Raw genomic sequence first — 20,191 nt, 5'->3', positions numbered from 1 at the left:
TTCTAATTCTTACCTTTCTTTATTTAAGTTAAAGGTGGAACATAATTGAAACAACTATCGTCTAGGAGTGACAAACGGGCGAGTCAGGTCGAATATGGCGGGTTAAAAACGGATAATGCAAAACGGATAAATTATTTGACCCGATCCATATTTAATACGGATAAAAACGGGTTAACCGTCGTATAATATGGATATCCATATTATCCATGGCTTCTTGAGTATGATCACTTTGGGGAGAATTCCTAGTCTCCCGAACATGAGGAACCCCTAATTTGAGACTTTACAAATATAAAAGTTAAACTCATTAGTTATCCATTTTTTATGTGGATAATATGGTTCTTATCTATGTTTGACCCGTTTTTAAAAAGTTCATTATCCAACCCATTTTTTAATGAATAATATGAGTGGATAACTGTCTTCTTTTAACCATTTTTTCACCCATAATTACGTCAAATTGTAATTAGGTTTAGTAACATCAGCTATTATAAGTAGAATATGGGGAACGATTAGAAAAAGTTACTCCAATCACATAGAAGAATTGAACTCAAAAATCTATAAATAGCTTTTTAGATTGTTGATGTGTTAGTCAATCTTGTCAATTGAATTAAACTTATTAAATTTATAAAAGTAACGTATTATGGTTCAGTGGATTGTTAATTACTTCTAACCCTTCACGATAAAAAAAATTATATTAGGCTAAACTTTTTACTAAATCCGTTTGGAGTGGATCCTTTAGGTCAATTGCAACCTTCGAAACTCAAAGGATAATGGATACGCACCTTTATCTTTCTGCTTAAATACTAAAGTCAGTTCGCTTGGCGTGGGACTCGAATCTATAACCTAAGACACAAATCCAACCTTTGCCAATTGAGCTAACCCCAAGGTTACAAAGATTTTGGGTTTATTGATAGATATAATAGAAACTTCTGTTGTGTTTGGTTTGAAGGAAAATATTTTCCTAAAAAATATTTTCTTGAAAAATGAGTGGCTTTATCACTTACTTTTCCTTGTTTGGTTGGTGAGTGAAAAGCCTTTCCGGAAAATATATTCTAGTGTTTATGTAGAGAGTAGAAATTTTTTTTTAAAAAAATAATTTTTTATGCTACTCTCCTCACCCCCTTCTCCCAAATCCCCATATTTTCTGTTTTTCAAAACATTTAAGCAAATCAAACATGGAAAAATTAAAAAATATTTTCCTTCGTACCAAACACACCCTTCATCAGCTTTTATTTTCTACCACCTAATAAACATAAAATAAATGTATGAGTTTGTAAAAGCTTAGAGGTCACGACAGCTTTCTATCTTTTGTAAATTCCTTTTCTTTACTTTGATGTTTGATAGAAACTGTATCATCTATTCTATTCGAGAAGTAGGAAGTTCCAATGTACAAAGTTGAATTTACCAAAATGTTCATCTCAAGTTGAACGACCATTTTATTATTCAATCACAACATTGATTTTACTATTCTTGTACAAATATGTAAATATACATTGTAAGTTTTACTTTGGACTAATATTCATTCAATTGTAAGTTACCTACCATTAGTAAATCAAAAGGCTCGCTAATTATTGACAGCGTGTACTTTTTTTTCTCAGCGTCGGAGCCACACTCAACCCGATATCCCTTCGTCGAAAAATTACTTAGTATTGCTAGATATTTTTTTTTTATTTATGTATATTTACTATACGTTGACCCCCTTAACTTTTCGATGTATCTAATCTATATATATATATTTATAATTGAGGGCCTTACGTCGGTTAAGTGGCATTCTCATTTAGGCACATTTGATTTTTCTAGGCTCTAGGCTTTTTCGTAATTTGAACCTGAAACTACACCACCGAAACGCTTCACACACCCAACTGCTTCTTCCCGCACTGCTTCTTTACATCACAAAAACCTACTTTACTCTCTCTCCCTCATACCTATCTCCATTTTCCCTGCTAAATTTCCCTCATAACTCTCACTTTATTAATTCCTACATCTAACCTTCTTTGAGCTATTCATTAATTTGGAAAACTGAAAAAAAAAATAGTTTGCTCACACTGCTACTCTCTATACTTTCCCACACCATATATATACTAACTTCGACGCCACTGAAGAATTCATCCTCGCCCACGGCTTCAGAAAAAAATGGTATTCACTTCATAATAGCCGGTCTGTAATCTTTTCAAAATAATATTTATCATTTATGCCTTATTCTTATATATTTGACTCTTACAAACTTGTAAGAACCCTAATCTAATTATATAGGTATAGACAAACAAGGATGCCAAAACACAATCTTTTGAGGTACTTTCTTCACTATTATGTTTTTTCCCACAATTCATATTTATATTGTCAATATTCTGGGATACTATAATTTCTTACCTACTTATGCTGTCAATATTCTGGGATACCATAATTCATTACCTAATCACTAAATAAGGATGTAAAGATTCTAAATCACTTTCAAAATTCAAATGTTCTTCACTATTATGTTTTTTTCACAATTGATACTAACTGTGTCCCTGATATTCTGATACTTAATGTTTTATTACTGATAATTTTTCCCGAACAAAGTCCCACAAATATTCTGGAATACTATAATTTTTTCCCCAATCAATAACTAAGGAAAAAAAGAATAAGATTATACTATGTTAAATTTTTCATCATAGCCTCAGAAATTGATATTGGATAGTTGTTCAACTTCCTCCTTTGCTACTATTTTCCTCTCTAAACTTTCATGTGCTTGAAGCGGACATATGCATTAAACATAGCAGCAATATTGTAATGATCATGAAAATATATAGTTTTTCTCAGCAAAAATCGTATTGCCTTATTATTTTCATTTGATTGAATATAGATTGATGCTATATTAGCGCTATTATATTTTCCTTCTCTACTCTTTTGTATTATGCTTGAAGATCCACATATAATGCATTTAATACATTAGTTGTAGCCTAATGATCAGAAAAATACAAAAAAAATATAACTTTTTACCCCTACAACCCGTCTGCTTAATGAACCCCAAATATGTCGTTTGCCCAATAAAGCTCAACTCTATATGTTTGGTTGTCCCTATGAAAGCCCACATTGCACCAAATTTTGAAAATACTTATTGTTTTTCCTCTACCAGGAAACTTTAATACATGCTACAATAATAAAGAATTTAGTTAATAAGTACAAGAATTTGCGGGTGAAGATTCGTCTATGTTATTAAGAACTTCAAAGTTATTGAGACTGCTGGTGAATTTAGACCAATGACAAGTACTTTTAAAATTTCTTTCTTTTTTCCTGACAACTGTGCTCCAGAAACAACGAGAAGATATTAACAATACTCCTATAAACAAATATCAATTTATAAAACCAGAAATGATCAACTCAAGGTTGAACAAACACCGTGTTATCAGGTATACTGATTACGATCAATTTTTGCTGCTACATTTTTTGTTATATTAATGTAATTATGAAATAACTATTTCTTTCATTTGATATTGTAGAGTGTTGGATGCGAGTGGAGAAAAAAGGAACATCCAAGTTGTTACTGATTAGCAAGCCACTTATCTCATTTGAAGTATCTTTAGTTTGTTAACTTCCTAAAACCGGATTAATTTTGTGTACTTTTATTTTGTTATCCAAGTTGTTTATGAATATATCTTTACATTACATTTTTGATCAATCATATGGATTTTTACTCAATTCAAAATTTTCTGGTAGAGGAAAAATAGTGAGTGTTTTCAAAATTAATAATTACAAATTGCATATTGAAAAAGAACAAGACACATGTATTACCTCTTCATCTATAAGGACCATGTTATACAATGACTCTGATCCGTACATTATGATAGTAACTTCTATAACAGTAAAACAATTCCGTGGTAATTGTTTTATGTTTTATGTTTATTGCTATGTAATTTACTACTAATATTATGAAGATATATTAAAGTTGGTTTTTAAATTGCATTCACTGTTAACAGGTGAGGTTACTTTCATTACCCACATTTGCAAGCAAAATTTATGTAAATCTTGAAATAGATTACAACAACTTTGATTCAAAAGTTTAGTACCATGTTTTTTGGGGTACAAACTATCGGCAGCTCCAATGTCAATAGCATTTCCATTGAGGAAGAGATATTTCTGAACATGATGAACATTACTGAGTTGTTGGAGTCTGACTGGAATGCCGAAAATATATGTTAGTATTTTCCTATTTCTGCTTCTTCGCTTTTAAAAACACAATTCTTCAAGATGCTTCTACTAAATAGAGTTTTTTAATGTTAGAAATACATTGTTATAGCGAGGGGTAACATTACCGAAATAGACAACTATTTTGATTGGTAGTTATTTCATGCAACTCATGTTCCAAGAAGATTGTATCCGCAAACGATGTTTATACATGCCATATTTGCTCTAAAGAATGCAAGTTTCCTTTGTTGAAGTAAGGAAGCAACTAATAATGTAATGATTTATATTCTCATTTATTCTAACTGATTGTACAACTATAGTTACTAAATACACATAAATATAAGAGACAAAACTGGGGAGACTACTATGATTTTATTTAATGTTGTTGTGGAGAAGCTTCTTGATATATCCGCTCACAAGTTGTTCAATAGGTTGTCGTAGGATAGCAATAATGTACCACCACAAATTCAAAGCCTTTGCGACAAAGAATTTGTTTTCAAGCTAAGATTAAACAATTTTTATCTTAAAGAGGGGCTTGAAAATTATACGGTATCAAAGTTGTTGATTCCGGATGAGAAATCTGGAATTGCAATATATAAAAAGGAAAGAACAAAAGGTATTGTGATATAGATTGTTTCAAATGGTAATCCAGATTTAGGTATACACTGTAAATATGCTTTGTTTTTATTGCTTCTGCAGGGGAAAAGCAAAGTACAGGATAACATTGAAATATAAGGACTTATTGAAGGGAAGGCAATTTTCTATAGTGTTTTATTTAGCAAACTTCCTACTACTAACAAAATTAATATATTCAAAAGATATGTAAATAATATTTCTTCTGGAAACTATTTAGGAACCTACTAATGTCTCTTTGGACAACTTTGAAGACTCTCAGGAAGATCTACATGTCAATGATGGTGTTAACTATAGGAAGAAAAAAACTTAATCAAGAAAGATTAGGAAGGGAAGGAACCTAATCATACATGACGATGAAGTTAGCGATCAAAACACAAAAAAAGAAGAAGAAAAAAGTAGAGTGTTTATCTGTTGGTTTTGGAACTTTTAATGTTGTGTAACGTTAAACAAAATAATTGTGTCCCTTTGTGCTTTTCAGTATATAGACAGTAGATGTTGTGTTGATATAGAAATTGCTCTACTCTTGTGCTGATTTTTTTTGTATTTACTGTAATGAATTGGAAGAATTCACAGAAAGTATAATTGGTATACAATTATCGAATAGGTTCATTGATTAATTACTCAAGTTCTAACACAATTCTTATCTTTTAGTTTGTTTTCATGTGTGATCCTACTTCTAAAAGAACTTATATTCAAATTAATTTTTACATGTCCAATGGCTGACACGAGTCTCTGTATTTTGATTAGATTGTATGATAATGTAGTGAAAGGAGTGAGAATTAATGACGTCATTCATGAAAAATTACCTAGTTTTTTATATTTTGACACCCCTTAGTGAAAATTCTGGCTCAGCCACTATTTTTCCTTGGTATTGAAGTTGTATATTACAGCTTCTAACACTAATTGTAGACTTGAGTAAATTATCATTATCATCATTATCAAACCCACAATTTTAAAATATAAAGAAGCACAATTCTATTAATTTTAAAGCAAATAGGCTTAGCCAGAAATACAATTATCCTCTGTTTCTATGCTACCTATCACAATCTCACCTGCATAATATTGACGACATTCAAAGTTAAGTTACTCACACTTGGTTATGTGATAGTAAAATACAGGGGAAATACAGGGGTAGTAATATAGACAACATTCAATACGTTTATGGCAATCTGTTTTCTCTCCTGAATGCATGAGTTACAGCATAGAACAAGAAAATATGCGCGCAAATAAGCTCTCCTGCTTGCCCCGATGCAAAGGTAGATACTCAAAGTAAGCTAGGGTCGGCTATATGAATTCAAACTGTCAATGTCGCTCCATTTAAACCCATCTCAGATTCTGAAATCCAATCAACAACAACAACAACAACAACAACAACAACAACAACCCAGTATAATCCCAACTAGTGAGGTCTGGGGAGGGTAGTGTATACGCAGACCTTACCCCTACCCTGGAGTAGAAAGGCTATTTCCGATAGACCCTCGGCTCCCCACCTTGCTCTTGGGATGACTCGAACTCACAATCTCTTGGTTGGAAGTGGAGGGTGCTTACCACTAGAGCAACCCACTCTTGTCTAAAGATTCTGAAATCCAATCATTATTTATTAATCTTTACCCTATTTCTCCACCTTCCAAATACAGAGGAGGGGCTAAGCAGCAATCAAGATGGAGGAGCTTCCACTGCTTTTATAAGGGGTTGGACCACAAGTCATTCTTGAACTTGAACCGGCAGAACTATCATATCTCGAGTCCACTATTCATCTCAACTTCACCTAGAGCATGAGTCTCCTAATTCTAATATAATCACATATACAACTTGACAAAGTCAATTACTACAATGACGTGACTAGTTAAATAAAGACACTCCATAGGGATGAATAAAGGGGAGTCTTGTGACTGGTAAAGCTGCTTCCATGTGATCAGGAGGTCACAAGTTCGAGCAGTGGAAACAGCCTCTTGCAGAAATGCAGGGTAAAGTTGCATATAATAGACCCTTGTGGTCCGGCCCTTCTCAGGACCCCGCACACAGCGGGAGCTTAGTGCACCGGACATAGGGATGAATAGCTGCTCCACGGGCCGCAAGCTTTGAATTAAAGTTGCTCTAACAAACATCATATAAGGAATGATATTTCATAGGAAGTGAATTTAAGGTTAACTTTGTACATACAATAGCAGATCTTGGTGAAAGATGTCGACGATGTTTTTCCTTTTGGGGTAAAGTAAAACGCGAGATGTAACATCTTCCCCCCCCCCCCCCCCACAACACACACACACACAAAAAAAAAAAAAAAAACCCAAATTTTGTTTCCATTTCCATAGGGGCAGAAAGGGTGGCAAGGTTGATTCTCATAATGAATCTTACAGCAAAACTTCTGAATATAAAATTGTCACTACAAAAAACTAATAAATAGAAGTCTACCTAAATCAGCTATTGTCCCGAAGGGATGTCTAAGACTAGTATCTAGAGACTTTAGAAATGACTTTCTTATATACATAGGAGAAGAAGATACCAAATCTCATGCAGTGACTTCAGGTTCTTCAGTTGCCATGGCGATAAGTAGAGGATCAGATCCATAAATCTTATTTGCCTTCCTGCTTCCCGAAAAATATAAAAACAAAAACAACGAGATTGGGTCATAGACTGCCGTATTTATATGTTAGCAGGTGAATATACAAATCAAAGCTGAAAAAGATTTATCAACATATACTTACACTTTTTGCAACTCTACAATCACACCACAAAAATTCTACTTTAGGATCAAAAGTGTAATGACACAAGAAACAGATGATTTCATGAAATAACAGCCATAGAATGTACATCATTTTCTATTTAATTAAGAGAAGTGTCAGAGGCACCTACTCGCATGTCTTCTTATTGTGGCCGAGGCCCTTGCATTTGCTACACTGAAGTTGACGTTTAATTATCTCAACAGAGTCCGGTTGTTTCATCTTTGGTCGGCCAGGTGGACGTTTTGTTGGAGGAGGACTGACAACGATTGCCATGTCTACTTCACCTTTTACGGGCTTTTCCAGAAGGGGTACTGGGTTGATTGATTCTGAGTATGTCAAACAGTAGCTCTCAGTTGTGAAATATCTGGAGCAATAATCATACGGGCTCCTTCCCAGACATTCGAGAATAGCAATAGCATGGCAGCAAGGCAAACCACTAAGCTGCCATGCTTTGCAACTACAATCCCAATTGTCAATATCAACTATATCAACAGCTTCGCCACGAACTTCAAATGTGCTCCCATGTGAGTGTAATACTTGAAGTGATCTTGCCTTTAACGTCTCATTCTGAAGCTTTTCTTCCATAGAAGGCGTCAATCTTGTAAGCCACTGACTAGAATCAACACGCCTTGTATAAATCAGTTCCATCATCTTTCCACGTAAGGCATCGACCATCTGAGTAATTGGAAGCTCACTCACATCGGATACCCAATCACGAAAAAGTTGTCCAAAGTTAGAAGTCATGTGGTTATACCTCGCCCCTCCGAAAAAGGCATTTGCCCAGTGATCAGGCTCACTTCGTACGACCCAACTGTAAGCATCGGGTGAGATGGCCTTTATGTTCTCAACGCAGTGCTCAAAATCATCCAGCTTTGGAGCATAAGCAGCAGCATATAAATCTTGGATCATAAGACGCCTTGCTTCATGTGAAAACCTCCCATGCAGATCCTTATTTAATTTCTCACCAAGGTACCGAAGACAATAACCATGGTAGCAATCTTTGCTGAATATATCACATAATGACTCTTTTATACCATTTTGGAAATCAGAAACAAATGTTATTGGTCGAGAAGTTGAGACAGCAGATTTAAGTTCAGAAAGAAACCAATGCCAGTTGTCGTCTGTCTCCTCATCTACAACTGCAAAGGCTACTGGAAAGACACCATCATTCCCATCTGCACCCACGGCAGCCAATAGGGTTCCTTGATATTTTGCATAGAGAACAGTGCTATCAAGGAAAAGAAGAGGGCGGCAGCCTTGTTGAAAGCCATATATTGAAGCATGAAACGAGACAAATAGCCGGTGGAAACTCAAGTCCTCCTTTGCGGCAAATGTAGCAAGACTACCGGCATTAGTTTCCATGATACTCTCACAGAATAAAGGTACTTGGCTGTATGCTTCTTCATAAGAACCCTGAAGTTGCTCTCTTGCAATCTCTTTTGCACGCCATGCTTGAGAATAGTTCAACTGAATGCCATATTCACGTTTGATGTCAGTGGCGATATCCTTAGGCTTGTAATTAGGAGAAGACTTCAACTTTTCCTTAATTATACTTCCCACCCATCCCCTTGTTGCTCGATATCCGGCTTTCACGGCAGCTCCTTCACATGTATGGTTTTTATTCATTTTCTTAACACATATCAGCTGGGTAGTAGCCAACCTTGACGCATATATACGCCAAGGACAACCCTCAGACTTGCATTTAACCGTTACTCTGTGACTATCATTCTTCTTATATTTATATGTAAATCCATGCGCAATCGAGTACTTATGTAAGGCTTCACGAAATTCAGTAAAACTACTGAATCTTTGGTCCACACCAGTAATGGAGTTTTCCCACTGTGTAGCTGCCCTACGGTGCTTGTCGTCATTGCTACTCGGAAAAGTACCTAACGGTGTCGTATCCATGGGCGTATCAACCATAAGTCGATCATCGGGATGAGTCATATCCACAGGGGTAGTAGGAGAAAGTGCTGTCTCGGACATAGTTGTCTTGCTGGACCTGAATAATTCAGCAGGCCATAGATGCATTAGCAATCAGAGTGCAGTAAAGATAAGTCCTGGTTGTCACATGTTGAGTTCAAGAAACCAATAACACCAGCATTGAACTGAAACTTTTGGAATAATAACTATTTAAAGAAAAAAGAAAAGGAAAAGTAAAAAAATCATAATCAAGATACATGTGTTGAAATGTCTAATTACCTCATATGAAAGCTTAAGTTGTTAGATTGGAACACTTTTATTTATTTATGTTCACAACATGCCTCCTCACGTGCAGGCTTGATTCTTTTTTGGCCAATGGATAACAATGATAATTGAACTCAAAATTGCTATCTGTTCTAATATCATTAACCCTTCTATCTTTTTATAATTCAAACCTTGTGCTTTGCTTTAGCAGTTAGCACTGCTTGCTTACTTTGCCACACAATCTAGTGACACTGAAACTATCTCCTCTTCTAAGCTTGAGAACCCCCATCCGCTAATCTTAAAATCTTAAACGGTTAGAGAGAGAGCACTATTACTCCATCTGTCCCAATTTATGTGTCGTTCTTTGATTAAGCACGGAGTTTAAGAAAGAAAGACTTTTAAAACTTGTATAAATTAAATCATAAACATTTGCATGACAATAAATCATCTCATTAGGGGTAAAATGGAAAGTTTAAAGTTAAACTATTTCTAAATATAGTAATGTCATTCTTCTTGTAACAGACTAAAAAGGAAAAAGTACTACGTAAAATAGGACAGAGGGAATATCTATTTAGACTTTAAGTTATATACACCGTCTTTACACTATCAGGTCACTAAAATGATATAAACAAGTAAGCTTCCTTAAAATGTGAATTTCCAATCTTGAAAATAAGACAAGTTACCTGCTATACCACATAAGGTGATCTGATAGTGTAAAATTTTGTCATACTAACAGTGTATATAACTTTTAATCTCATATTTATGTATGCAACAGTGCAAGTAAGAGTACAAAAGAAAGAAACTACACTCGACGTCAAGAAAAGAAAATACCTACTGGCAGGCAACGTGGACACATTTGGTGCAACAACAACTTCCTCAGCAACAACAAAGACTTCCACTTGCTCAGAATCCTTAAAAAAGTTGACCATACGTTTTACGTCCTTATCTTTGGATACTGTGATCAGTGTCTTTTTATTCCCAGGTAGAAAATACTTTATAGTAATCTCCTCAGTACTAAACTGAAATGTGTCAGCTAATTCTTGCTTAAAAGCATTCACATTCATTTTCTCATCAATATCTACAGCATATGCATCACCTCCTGTGTAACTCAACGTCCCATTTTCCTCATTGGTCACAAATTCACCACCAGATTGGCATATTGCAATGATTTTCTTTGCTTCCATCACGAGGGCGACATAAACAACAACAACAACAACAACTATGCCTCAGTCTCAAATAAATTTTTGAGTCGGCTGTATGAATCCTCACTGCTTTATTTACACCATCATAAGTGCGACATAAAATGTCTAACAAATTGTGCTGAACCAATCGTGTTGACACGAGCCCCTGATGTTACAATCCTATACTAGTATACTAGCTAAGAACTAATTGCGTGACAAAAATATCAACCTGCACAAAAGATCATAGTTGAAATCTTTAGAATATTAATAACAACTCCAATTTATGTATAGCGTCTGATTAGGCACGAAGTTTAAGAAGTAACGAAAGACTTCTGAATTAACAACTACTATGATTTAGTGATAAGAGTATGTGAATTCAATGAAGCTATAAATAATCTATAGACGTAAAATGAAAAGTTTAAAGTTAAATTAATTCTAAATAAAGAAACAAATTGAAGGGTCATTGGAGCAACGGTAAAGTTGACTCCATGTAATTTCGAGCCGTAGAAGCAGTCACTAATGCTTGCATCATAAGTAAGTTATCTACATCGCATACTAGGGATGATGCGGCCCTTCACCAATACTTGTACTCTATTCTTTTTGGAACATAGTAACATAAGAAATAACAACTTTTTGGAACATACTAACATAAGAAATAACAAGTAAATAATGCTAGGTATAATTAAAAAAGAAGCACGAAATGTAAAAGCTACCAAGAAAAAAAACTAATCAAGTACATAAAAATTAGAAATTAATATGAGAAAAACAGAGACAAAATTAGAAAGAACAGAAAACACATGCAGATTTGTAGAAGGCGAACTAACGAAAGGGTTCATCAGCTCAGTTTTAGACAGGAAATATAATTCGGAGAAATTTGTGGGAACAAAGTGCAAAATCGCGTTTCTAGATTCCTCTTTTTAGAGGGGAAGAAAATGGAATTACCTGTTAAAGATGGGGTATTCTTTTAATTTCTCTTTTGCTTCGTTTCAAGTATAAAATCTGTTCTCTCACGGCACAAAGAGAAAAGATAGAAGGGTAATCTGCAATTGTGGCCCTTTCCAAATACCATGGGAGGTGAATGCAATTTGAGCTACTTGATTTTATGACATTTTGCACCCTAAATTTTGCAAATAATTGTCAATCTTCCTTTACTATTTCGTGATACGTAATTTTCACCCCAGTTTTTGAAATTGATAATAACATGTCAAAATTAATTTGGACTTTGGACCAAAGGCCAATAACAATCCAATGCCAAACACCAGTGTGGCGGGACGCACCTTCTAGCTTGATTGATCACATCATAGACAAGTCACGTGTTTGAGTCGTGGCTTAACTGGTAAAGTTATTGTCATGTGACCAGGAGGTCACAGGTTCGAATTTTGAAAACAACCTCTTATAGAAATTCAGGATAAGACTGTGTATAATAGACCCTTATGGTTCTAATCCTTCCTCGAATCTCGCACATAACGAGAGCTTAATGTATCAGGCTGCCCTTTATAGACCAAATCAAGCCTCGACAATTTTGATGTTCTATCACCTCATTAGCTTTAGAAGATAAACATCATCCTTAAGGGAAATGGAAAATCGAATATCTTATCTCTAATTAACTCTTCTCAACTCGCTAATGTTCCATCATTTTTGCTTGATTAACACTTTAATAGCTTTGCTTTGCTCAGTCACTCAGGAACCCAAAAATACACATTTTAGTTAGTTGTAAGTTAAACGTGAGTAGTCAATTATTTCAAGGACCAAATTTTAGATTTACTAATAATTAAGGGATTAAAAGTGCAAATATCTAACTAACAGATAGACGAATTTTTGCTCCAAACGGCAAAGGAAATTAGAGAGAAAATGAGAAAAATGGTCCCTTATGCTTGGAGATAGGTTTAAGATAGTCCTTTAAATATATTCAGAGTATTTTTGCTTTTTTAAGTTTGTCAAAATGAATTCAATATTTAACAAAATTTAGTTGTAAGATTTAACAAAAAATGTGAAAAGAAATTATGAGACACATTTGTAGGTGCAAATTTTACAATTTAAGCTATTTTTTAAAATCTATTTCTAGTGTCTTGAGCAATTTTTAAGGCGCAATTTCTACTATAATTGGTTTATTTCTAGTGTCTTTTGCAGTTGTTGATGTATTTTCTAAGATTTGAAGTGATAGTATTTTTGGTCAAATCTTTTTTTATAGTTCCCGTTAAATCCAACAGCAAGAGCTTGTTAATCATTTAACATAGATCAATCTCACTTTTAATAAACTTAATGTACCCTACTTACACAAGAGTATATTTAAGGGACTATTTTAAACCAACACTAAACATAAGACACCAGTTTTGTCATTTTTTCCCAAATTTTTAAACAAAGAGTCTAGTCTAGTCTAGAGATAAATGAAATGACATTTTGGGATTTAACAGTCAAAGCAGCTGAACTCTGATTAGAACCTGGCAAAATTCAATTCGTAGATTGATATATGTGAATGAAAAATGTGTTTTTCAGCAGCTTTGGCACTTCCATCAATTCCCAATCTCGAGCTTTCTTCTTCCAATTCTACCTCTGTATGTTGCTATTCTATTGTCACTTTACTCTACTGTTTTTTTTTTTTTTTTTTTTTGTGTTTCGAAATTGATGCTTAATTGTAATATACCAACAGAATTGGAGTGGAAAGGACGAAGATCCAAATAAGAGTCAAGCGGTGAAATTGTCATTACCAGCTTATAAATGGCGCTTTGTTATTGCTTACGACGGTACCAGATTTTCAGGTTTCGTTTTTCTCCTTCGTTTTTAATTTATGTAACGTGAATATATAAGAAAGAAATAATGGATTTTGAAACTTGTTATTGTCTATAAAAGATTCTCGTTACGGATAGATGAAAAGTTTAAATTTAAATTATTTGTAAATATAGAAATTTGTTAGGAAAAGACTAAAGGAAATAGTGTCACGTAAGTTAGGTTGGAGGGAGTATGCTATAACGTTGAGGTGGTTACTTCTCTCATTGTTACTCTAAACAGCTAATTTTGTTGGTATATTCACAAGTCACCACGGTCGACCTCTTTACCTTCACTGGGTAGAAGTATGATTTGCGTACACACTATCCTCCTCAAACCCACCGTGGTAAATATACTGAGTTTGTTGTTGTTGTATTCACAAGCAGAGGCGGACCTACATGGAGATGAGAGGGGTCACCGGAACCCGCTAGTCTCGGCAAAAACTGTGTATATATATTTGTATATACATCAAGTACCCCTCAAATAATTTTGATGTGCCCCCTCAAGCAGAAAAGCTTAACTGCTCCGTTGGTTTAATAAGTTGCATTATGTCCTCCCTGATGATAAGACCTGGGTTCGAGACCCAACACCAGTTCTCTTTTTTCATTGGTTTAATAATTTTCCTGTATTTAGTGGTCAACTTATTTTTTTTTCTTTATCTTTTTTGAGCAAATGAACAATAATTTAGAACTAGTACATAGAAGGAGATAAAATATTCCATTAACAAAAAGTCAATCACCTTCTTTATCCTTATATCTAAGTTTATAAGCATTATCACTTTCTTGACAAGTATAAAATTAAGTAATTCACCAAAAAATTTTCCAAAAATAATACTTAAAAACTCCAAAAACCCTTCTGCTTTCAAGGATCACTTACGGCAAAGTAGCAAATATTTATCGATTCAACGACAGTGACTGAGACTCTGCTTAGATTGCTTAATAGACCTTTAATCTTGATCTTATATAACCAAGTTTTTTTATATTTTTGAACATGACTCATATTCATTAAGTTTTCAAGGAGTTAGTGCGCCAAATTTTGTCGTTATTAGCTGACATATCTATGTCAAAGATAGCGGTGCCCCTGCTGCGCTCAAATCCTGGGTCCGTCTCTGTTCACAAGTCACCACAATAAATTATCCTTGCCTTCTTATGTTAGATATTTGTAGCAATTACTAATGGCTTAGAGTTAGTTTAGTGGTCTAAGATGTCATTTTCGGCTTCACATTCGTTGCAAAATCATGTGCACTTCTGCGTTTGACTCTTTTCTGGACATTGTTCTTTCATGTAATCTTTGAAGGTTTTTTTTTTTGGGGGGGGGGGGGGGGTTGGGGAGAGGGGGGGGGCTTTGATTGTACTCCGTCCATCCCATTTTGAAGTGGACTTTGGCGCGACGGTAAGAGTTGTCGCCACACATTCAAGCTATGGAAATAACTTCTTACAGAAATGCAAGGTAAGGTTGCGCAAATAGACCCAATGTAGTCTGGTCCTTTTGCGAACCCCGCACATAGCAGGAGCTTAGTGCACTGGGCTGCTCTTTTACTATTCAAAGAGTCTAACACTCTTTGGTCTTGACTTTTATAATTATCTTTTCAATCAATTTGAAGTTTAGAACTTGGGAATTAGTAGTGTTTTTGATGTTGTATCTAAATATATACCTATATTTTTGAAAAGTTGACAAATCAACCCTGATGAAGCGAACAAGGCAAGTCAGACGGTGGTAGTAAGATTTTGAACAAACTAGTTATCGGAACACCTTATCTTTTATTCTCCTTTCCTGGATTTCTTTCTAGCGTGTGTGCATAGGTAATATGAGTTTGTATTTCTTTAAGATCGTCCTTATTTTTTGTTCTTTATCAGCCACAATGATTGCTAGATAATTAGATGTTGAGCTTACCTGCTAAATATTTTTACTCCTCTTTTATTATTTGGGGAGTGTATGTTGTGATGCGGTTGTTATGCGTCCACAATACTGAATGATGAATATCCTGTAGGATGGCAGTATCAGCAGTCAACACCTACTATACAGTGCATTCTGGAAGAAGCTCTGACTACAATAACAAAATTAAACCGCAAAGATCTTTGCTCAGTTGGTGCAAGTCGAACAGATGCAGGCGTTCATGCATTGGGTCAGGTCTGCTTTCCCTGCTAATGGATTCTACTAACCAAAGGAAATGATTTTAAAAAAAAAATAGACTTAGAGCCAACTTTGGCTTTCAGGTGGGACACTTCATTACGCCTTTCAACTATGAAACGCTAGAAGGCGTTCACCAAGCTTTAAATGGTCTTCTTCCTTCTGATATCCGAGTTAGAGAAATCAGCCCTGCGGTGCCTGAATTTCATGCTCGTTTCTCTGTCACAAGCAAGATTTATTGCTACCAAGTGTATAATTCCACTATCATGGACCCATTTACGAGGCACTATGCTTACCATAGCACATATAAACTCGACGCTGCTGTCATGAGAGTGGCTGCAGGGCATTTTTTGGGGAAACATGACTTTTCTGCCTTTGCCAATACATCACGAAATGACCGAGTGCCAAATCCAGTGAAGACAATTTTTCGATTTGATGTTGTTGAAAAGGTACTATATTCATTCCTTTAGTGAATATAAGATTATTAATTAGCTTACATGGCTTGCAGTGAGGGTGGGTTTCACTTTGCCTACACAAAATACACTTGAGCTGGCTCACTACTCAAGGTTACATGCATGTGGCTTTCATGTTAAGTTCCAGTCATTAGGTGCATGAGGACTACTTCGAGCTTAGAAGCTCAATGAATATATCTATTCTTTAAGTTCATGCTACCAATTTCCAAGACTGAAGGAATACGGAACTTTATGACATTCTCACATCTATCCCATTTCATTTAGTATATTTTGACTAGTTATGGAGATTTAAGTATTTAATTCAATTGTTATCATGAGTAGGAATAGAAAACTGGCTCTTGATACAGAAGGCATTAAAGGGATAGAGTTCAGTACCTCTCATTTAGGTTTTGAATTTTTGTTCCTTTATCTTGTTGGCACTAATGTGAAAGTCCTAACAGTCATTGATAAATGCTGACTTCTTACAGGAGTTACGGGTTGTATACATTGCTTTAGTTTTGTACTTTATGTTGTGTAAAGAGTTGGCACATATTTGGTGCCTAATAAACACTCTTTTCTACTTATCAAAGAAGATAGGAGAAGGGTCAACCTTTCTCAGTCTTCGTCTTTACTGTTTATTCACTTTACTGCAATTCATACTTGTTTCTTTGCTGTGCATATTTTCTGAACCAAATTGTAGTATTTTCAGTTTTCAATATAACATTAACTCCTGTGCTGATTAACAAAAATGTCTCAGGCTGCACTTTGCAAATTTCACTGATAGTTTACCAAAGGGCTAGAGAAACAAAATATTAAAGTGAAAATGAAGGGAAAAGCTTACTGTCCAGCACTGCTTCTGACATCAAAATCAGCCAACCTCCATTCGCCCTCCAAACTCACAAATTTATCCCAACAAAATTGATTTTATTATTTCAGTTTTCTGTAATTCAATTTTGATTCTCTTCTCACACAGAGCCGAGAAAAGGCATAAAAGGAAAGCAAAGACATAAATAAGGAAACATTTGAGGGAAACCAAAGTTTGGGTCATACATCCATCAATGAAGTTTTAAGTTGAATTTTGCCATGCTTTGCTTTTAGGGACCTCTTTTACGGCTTGAAGTTGAAGGATCTGGTTTCCTATATAGACAAGTTCGGAACATGGTATGTTACTTGCTTATTCTTACCTTGGTAATTGAAATTAAGTGATAGTCGATATAACTTTGGCGACAGAGTTTCATAAAACTTCCTCTGCTTTTTTAATGATTTATCTATGTAAAATAGGATTTTTGAGTGATAGGCAAATGCTTATAAAACTTCAGTTACTTGTCATGGTTTCATGATTAAATCTCAATTGAATAAAAAGGCTTTTGGGCAATGCCGCTGAAGATAACACATAGTGTTTTCTTTCAAAATCATTGGCAGGTTGCCTTGCTGCTTCAAGTTGGAAGACAAGCAGTTCCACCTGATATTGTTGTTAGGATTTTGGAATCTCGTGATAGGAAGGAACTTGCGAAGTATGCCTTGCAAGTTCCACCTCACGGCCTTTGTCTCGAGACTATCAACTATAATGAAGAACATCTCAGACTTCCAACAGATTCCCCTGCAAGTAGTTTTGGTAGGCACCATAGTATAAGCTATTGTAAGGTGCCATTCATATGACTAGTTGATAATTTAAAAATGAAAGCATGTAGAATGAATTCTGCCCTTTTTAACACATTCATAAAAAGCATTTGCTGTCTTGGTAGCCATTGTTTGAATGCATGGCAAGAGTGATAATCACTCATACTATCTCGCTTTGCATGTGTCTTGCTATGTTCGTGGTGGAGGTCTTGCCCGTGCTTAGGATCGTGTGATTTATGGTAGTTATTATTCCATAAGCATATCTGTGTGATTGTCATTTGCTGCATTGAGTGAAGATTTCATTAGGATCTGGTGTGATTTCCTGTTTCGGGGTTCAAATTGGTTGAATTCTGGACCTTCTTTTGGGAGACTAGTGCCCTTCCCTCCAGACAGAAGTAGTTAAATCCCATGCTGAAAAGGATATAGTTTTGCAGAGGAGAGTATTGTAATTTGATGGGGTTGTAATTCTCTTGAGTCATGGCCACTCTTGTATCAGAGTTTTGTTGCTTGAATTGCTGTAAAAGGCTCATCTTAACAAGCTTTTCACGGATGTGGTAAGTAAAGTGTTAGAAGTTATAGCTAAATATAGGTTGAACTGAACTATATTTTTGACGTAGAGCAAAGATACTGTGTACGATCAAAACCGATTCTCAGTCATAATGGCCGGTCGAGACAATGACGTTTCAATCGAAGGGTATCCACATGACAAGCTCAGACGAATTCCGAAGTAGGGACGTCGAGCTTCGCGCTATAAACGGCAAAACTCGATATCATTATCGAGTCCGTGTTCGAATCGAACTACGGGGCAACACCGATCGATACGGGCCCCGAATATCAATGCCCCAAGGCAGAACCAAGACTGGGGGTTCGACCTAACATCGAGCTCGAGCGAGTGCCAAGCTCGCAGACAAGAGCCGTTACAACCGCACCGAGGGAGAGAATCTTGGCGAGAATCAAGGAAGAGACAAATCATCATGGGTCCTCCACTATATGTATTATTTTATTATGTTGTTATAGATAAAGCAGTTATCCTCTACTATAAAAAGGGGATAGACTGTAATAGAGGCAAGTTCTCCAAGATATATTAAGATTTCATTGTGCTTGTTTTTCTAATTCATTTCAGTCTTCCTGTCCATCATTCCCATTTTATAGCAAAAATACCTGTATTGTCATTTTGTATCAAAGGGATTCGCATACCCTTAGAACCATATCTAAATTTAACGTTATTCGATTTTTTGGGTAAACAGATACATATATAAAAAATTACTACTAACATTTTAACAAATATTAAATTCTGACTCTGTAATTTCAAAACTTCAATTGATCGCCTTAAAAGTTGAACCTCTCAAGTGGATTGCCTCTATTCTTTAGTGTCTTTAGTTTTCTCTGGTTGTTAAACTAATGATTGAAGTAGATATAGGAATTGGAGTTGAAATTTATGATTTGTAAAGCCTTTGACATTTGGAACTTCTTTCTTAAGATCAGAATATTGATTCTTTTTATACTTCAAAAAATATTGTGCAAATGATAAATAAAAAAACCAAAAAAGGAAGTTTCATGGGAGATAAGATGCTACACGTGAAGACATTGGATGCCGATGAGTTCCTTTGATAATACGGAAAAGGGTCAGAAATGCCCTTAACATATTAGAAATATGCCCTTAGCATATTAGAAATGGCTCAAAAATGCCATCATTCCACCTATGTATCCAAATTTGTCCTTAATATTATTTTTGGGCTTAAAAATGCCCCTCTCTTAACAAAAAGATGATATGGCATTGATGGATATTTTAACATTAAGGGCAAATTTGAACACATAGGTGGAAGGAGGGCATTTTTGAGCCATTTCTAATACGTTAAGGGCATTTCTGACCCTTTTTCGTTTTAATTAAACATGTAGAATTTATTTAGTTAGGAAAATGTGAATTGTTTTTAACTAAAAACTGAAAAAAATGAAAATATTTATTTTTCCAGTTTTTACATAAAAGTTGCTTTTAAAAAGCTGAAAAATATTTTCTAAAACAATATTTTTGTAAAAACTGAAAAAAAAAACATTTCCTCTTCTTCCTTTCTTGTTTGTCCATATGCTTTCTGAGTTCATTTTTTATATATTTTAGGTCTTCTAATGAGTTAGTACATCAAAACTGAAATATTTTCATTTTTTTTTCCAGTTTTTAGTAAACAAAATCACTTTTTTCAGACTAAATAAATGCTACATGTTTAATTAAAATGCCATTTTCCCAGAACTCAGAAAGTCAATCTATTCCTAAATAAATGCTATACGTTTAACTAAATAAATGCTATATTTTTCGAGACTAATGAATTTTGTT

At 34.9% G+C, this 20,191-nt stretch overlaps 2 protein-coding genes and 1 long non-coding RNA gene across 5 annotated transcripts; 2 read left to right on the top strand and 1 right to left on the bottom strand.

Annotated features, from left to right (window-relative positions):
- Positions 1-1,783: 1,783 nt before the first annotated feature.
- Positions 1,784-3,645, top strand: LOC107827271 (uncharacterized). The gene is made up of 3 exons (XR_012697889.1): positions 1,784-2,154; positions 2,251-3,389; positions 3,480-3,645. It is a non-coding gene; the product is annotated as an uncharacterized LOC107827271 (long non-coding RNA).
- A 3,442-nt stretch (positions 3,646-7,087) lies between these two features.
- Positions 7,088-11,946, bottom strand: LOC107827272 (uncharacterized). 3 transcript variants are annotated; one of them, XM_016654364.2, is made up of 4 exons: positions 11,837-11,946; positions 10,545-11,123; positions 7,657-9,528; positions 7,088-7,388 (listed from the first exon to the last, which is right to left on the bottom strand). In XM_016654364.2, exons 2-4 carry the CDS (start codon positions 10,895-10,897, stop codon positions 7,313-7,315), a joined length of 2,301 nt encoding a protein of 766 aa, XP_016509850.2. In that variant the 5' UTR covers positions 10,898-11,123; positions 11,837-11,946; the 3' UTR covers positions 7,088-7,312. The 3 variants fall into 3 exon arrangements, with proteins under 3 accessions (XP_016509850.2, XP_016509853.2, XP_016509851.2); XM_016654367.2 differs by having other exon boundaries at positions 10,549-11,123; XM_016654365.2 differs by lacking the exon at positions 11,837-11,946 and having other exon boundaries at positions 10,545-11,778.
- A 1,324-nt stretch (positions 11,947-13,270) lies between these two features.
- On the top strand, positions 13,271-17,990 carry LOC107827274 (uncharacterized). Its single transcript, XM_016654368.2, has 6 exons — positions 13,271-13,449; positions 13,545-13,653; positions 15,651-15,790; positions 15,877-16,239; positions 17,341-17,403; positions 17,665-17,990. Exons 1-6 carry the CDS (start codon positions 13,378-13,380, stop codon positions 17,899-17,901), a joined length of 984 nt encoding a protein of 327 aa, XP_016509854.1. The 5' UTR covers positions 13,271-13,377; the 3' UTR covers positions 17,902-17,990.
- The last annotated feature ends 2,201 nt before the right edge of the window (positions 17,991-20,191 follow it).

This window comes from Nicotiana tabacum, chromosome 13, assembly GCF_000715075.1.
Source record: "Nicotiana tabacum cultivar K326 chromosome 13, ASM71507v2, whole genome shotgun sequence".
Lineage (NCBI taxonomy): Eukaryota > Viridiplantae > Streptophyta > Magnoliopsida > Solanales > Solanaceae > Nicotiana > Nicotiana tabacum.
This window is presented reverse-complemented; position numbering and strand designations above follow the sequence as displayed.

Coding starts and splice junctions, on each gene's coding strand:
- LOC107827272 (XM_016654364.2), bottom strand. CDS start 10,897: ATGGAAGCAAAGAAAATCATTGCAATATGCCAATCTGGTGGTGAATTT. Junction 9,529..10,544: donor TCCACGTTGCCTGCCAGTAG/GTATTTTCTTTT, acceptor TGAATTATTCAG/GTCCAGCAAGACAACTATGT. Junction 7,389..7,656: donor CACAATAAGAAGACATGCGA/GTAGGTGCCTCT, acceptor TTCGGGAAGCAG/GAAGGCAAATAAGATTTATG.
- LOC107827274 (XM_016654368.2), top strand. CDS start 13,378: ATGTGTTTTTCAGCAGCTTTGGCACTTCCATCAATTCCCAATCTCGAG. Junction 13,450..13,544: donor CTTCTTCCAATTCTACCTCT/GTATGTTGCTAT, acceptor ATATACCAACAG/AATTGGAGTGGAAAGGACGA. Junction 16,240..17,340: donor GATTTGATGTTGTTGAAAAG/GTACTATATTCA, acceptor CTTTGCTTTTAG/GGACCTCTTTTACGGCTTGA.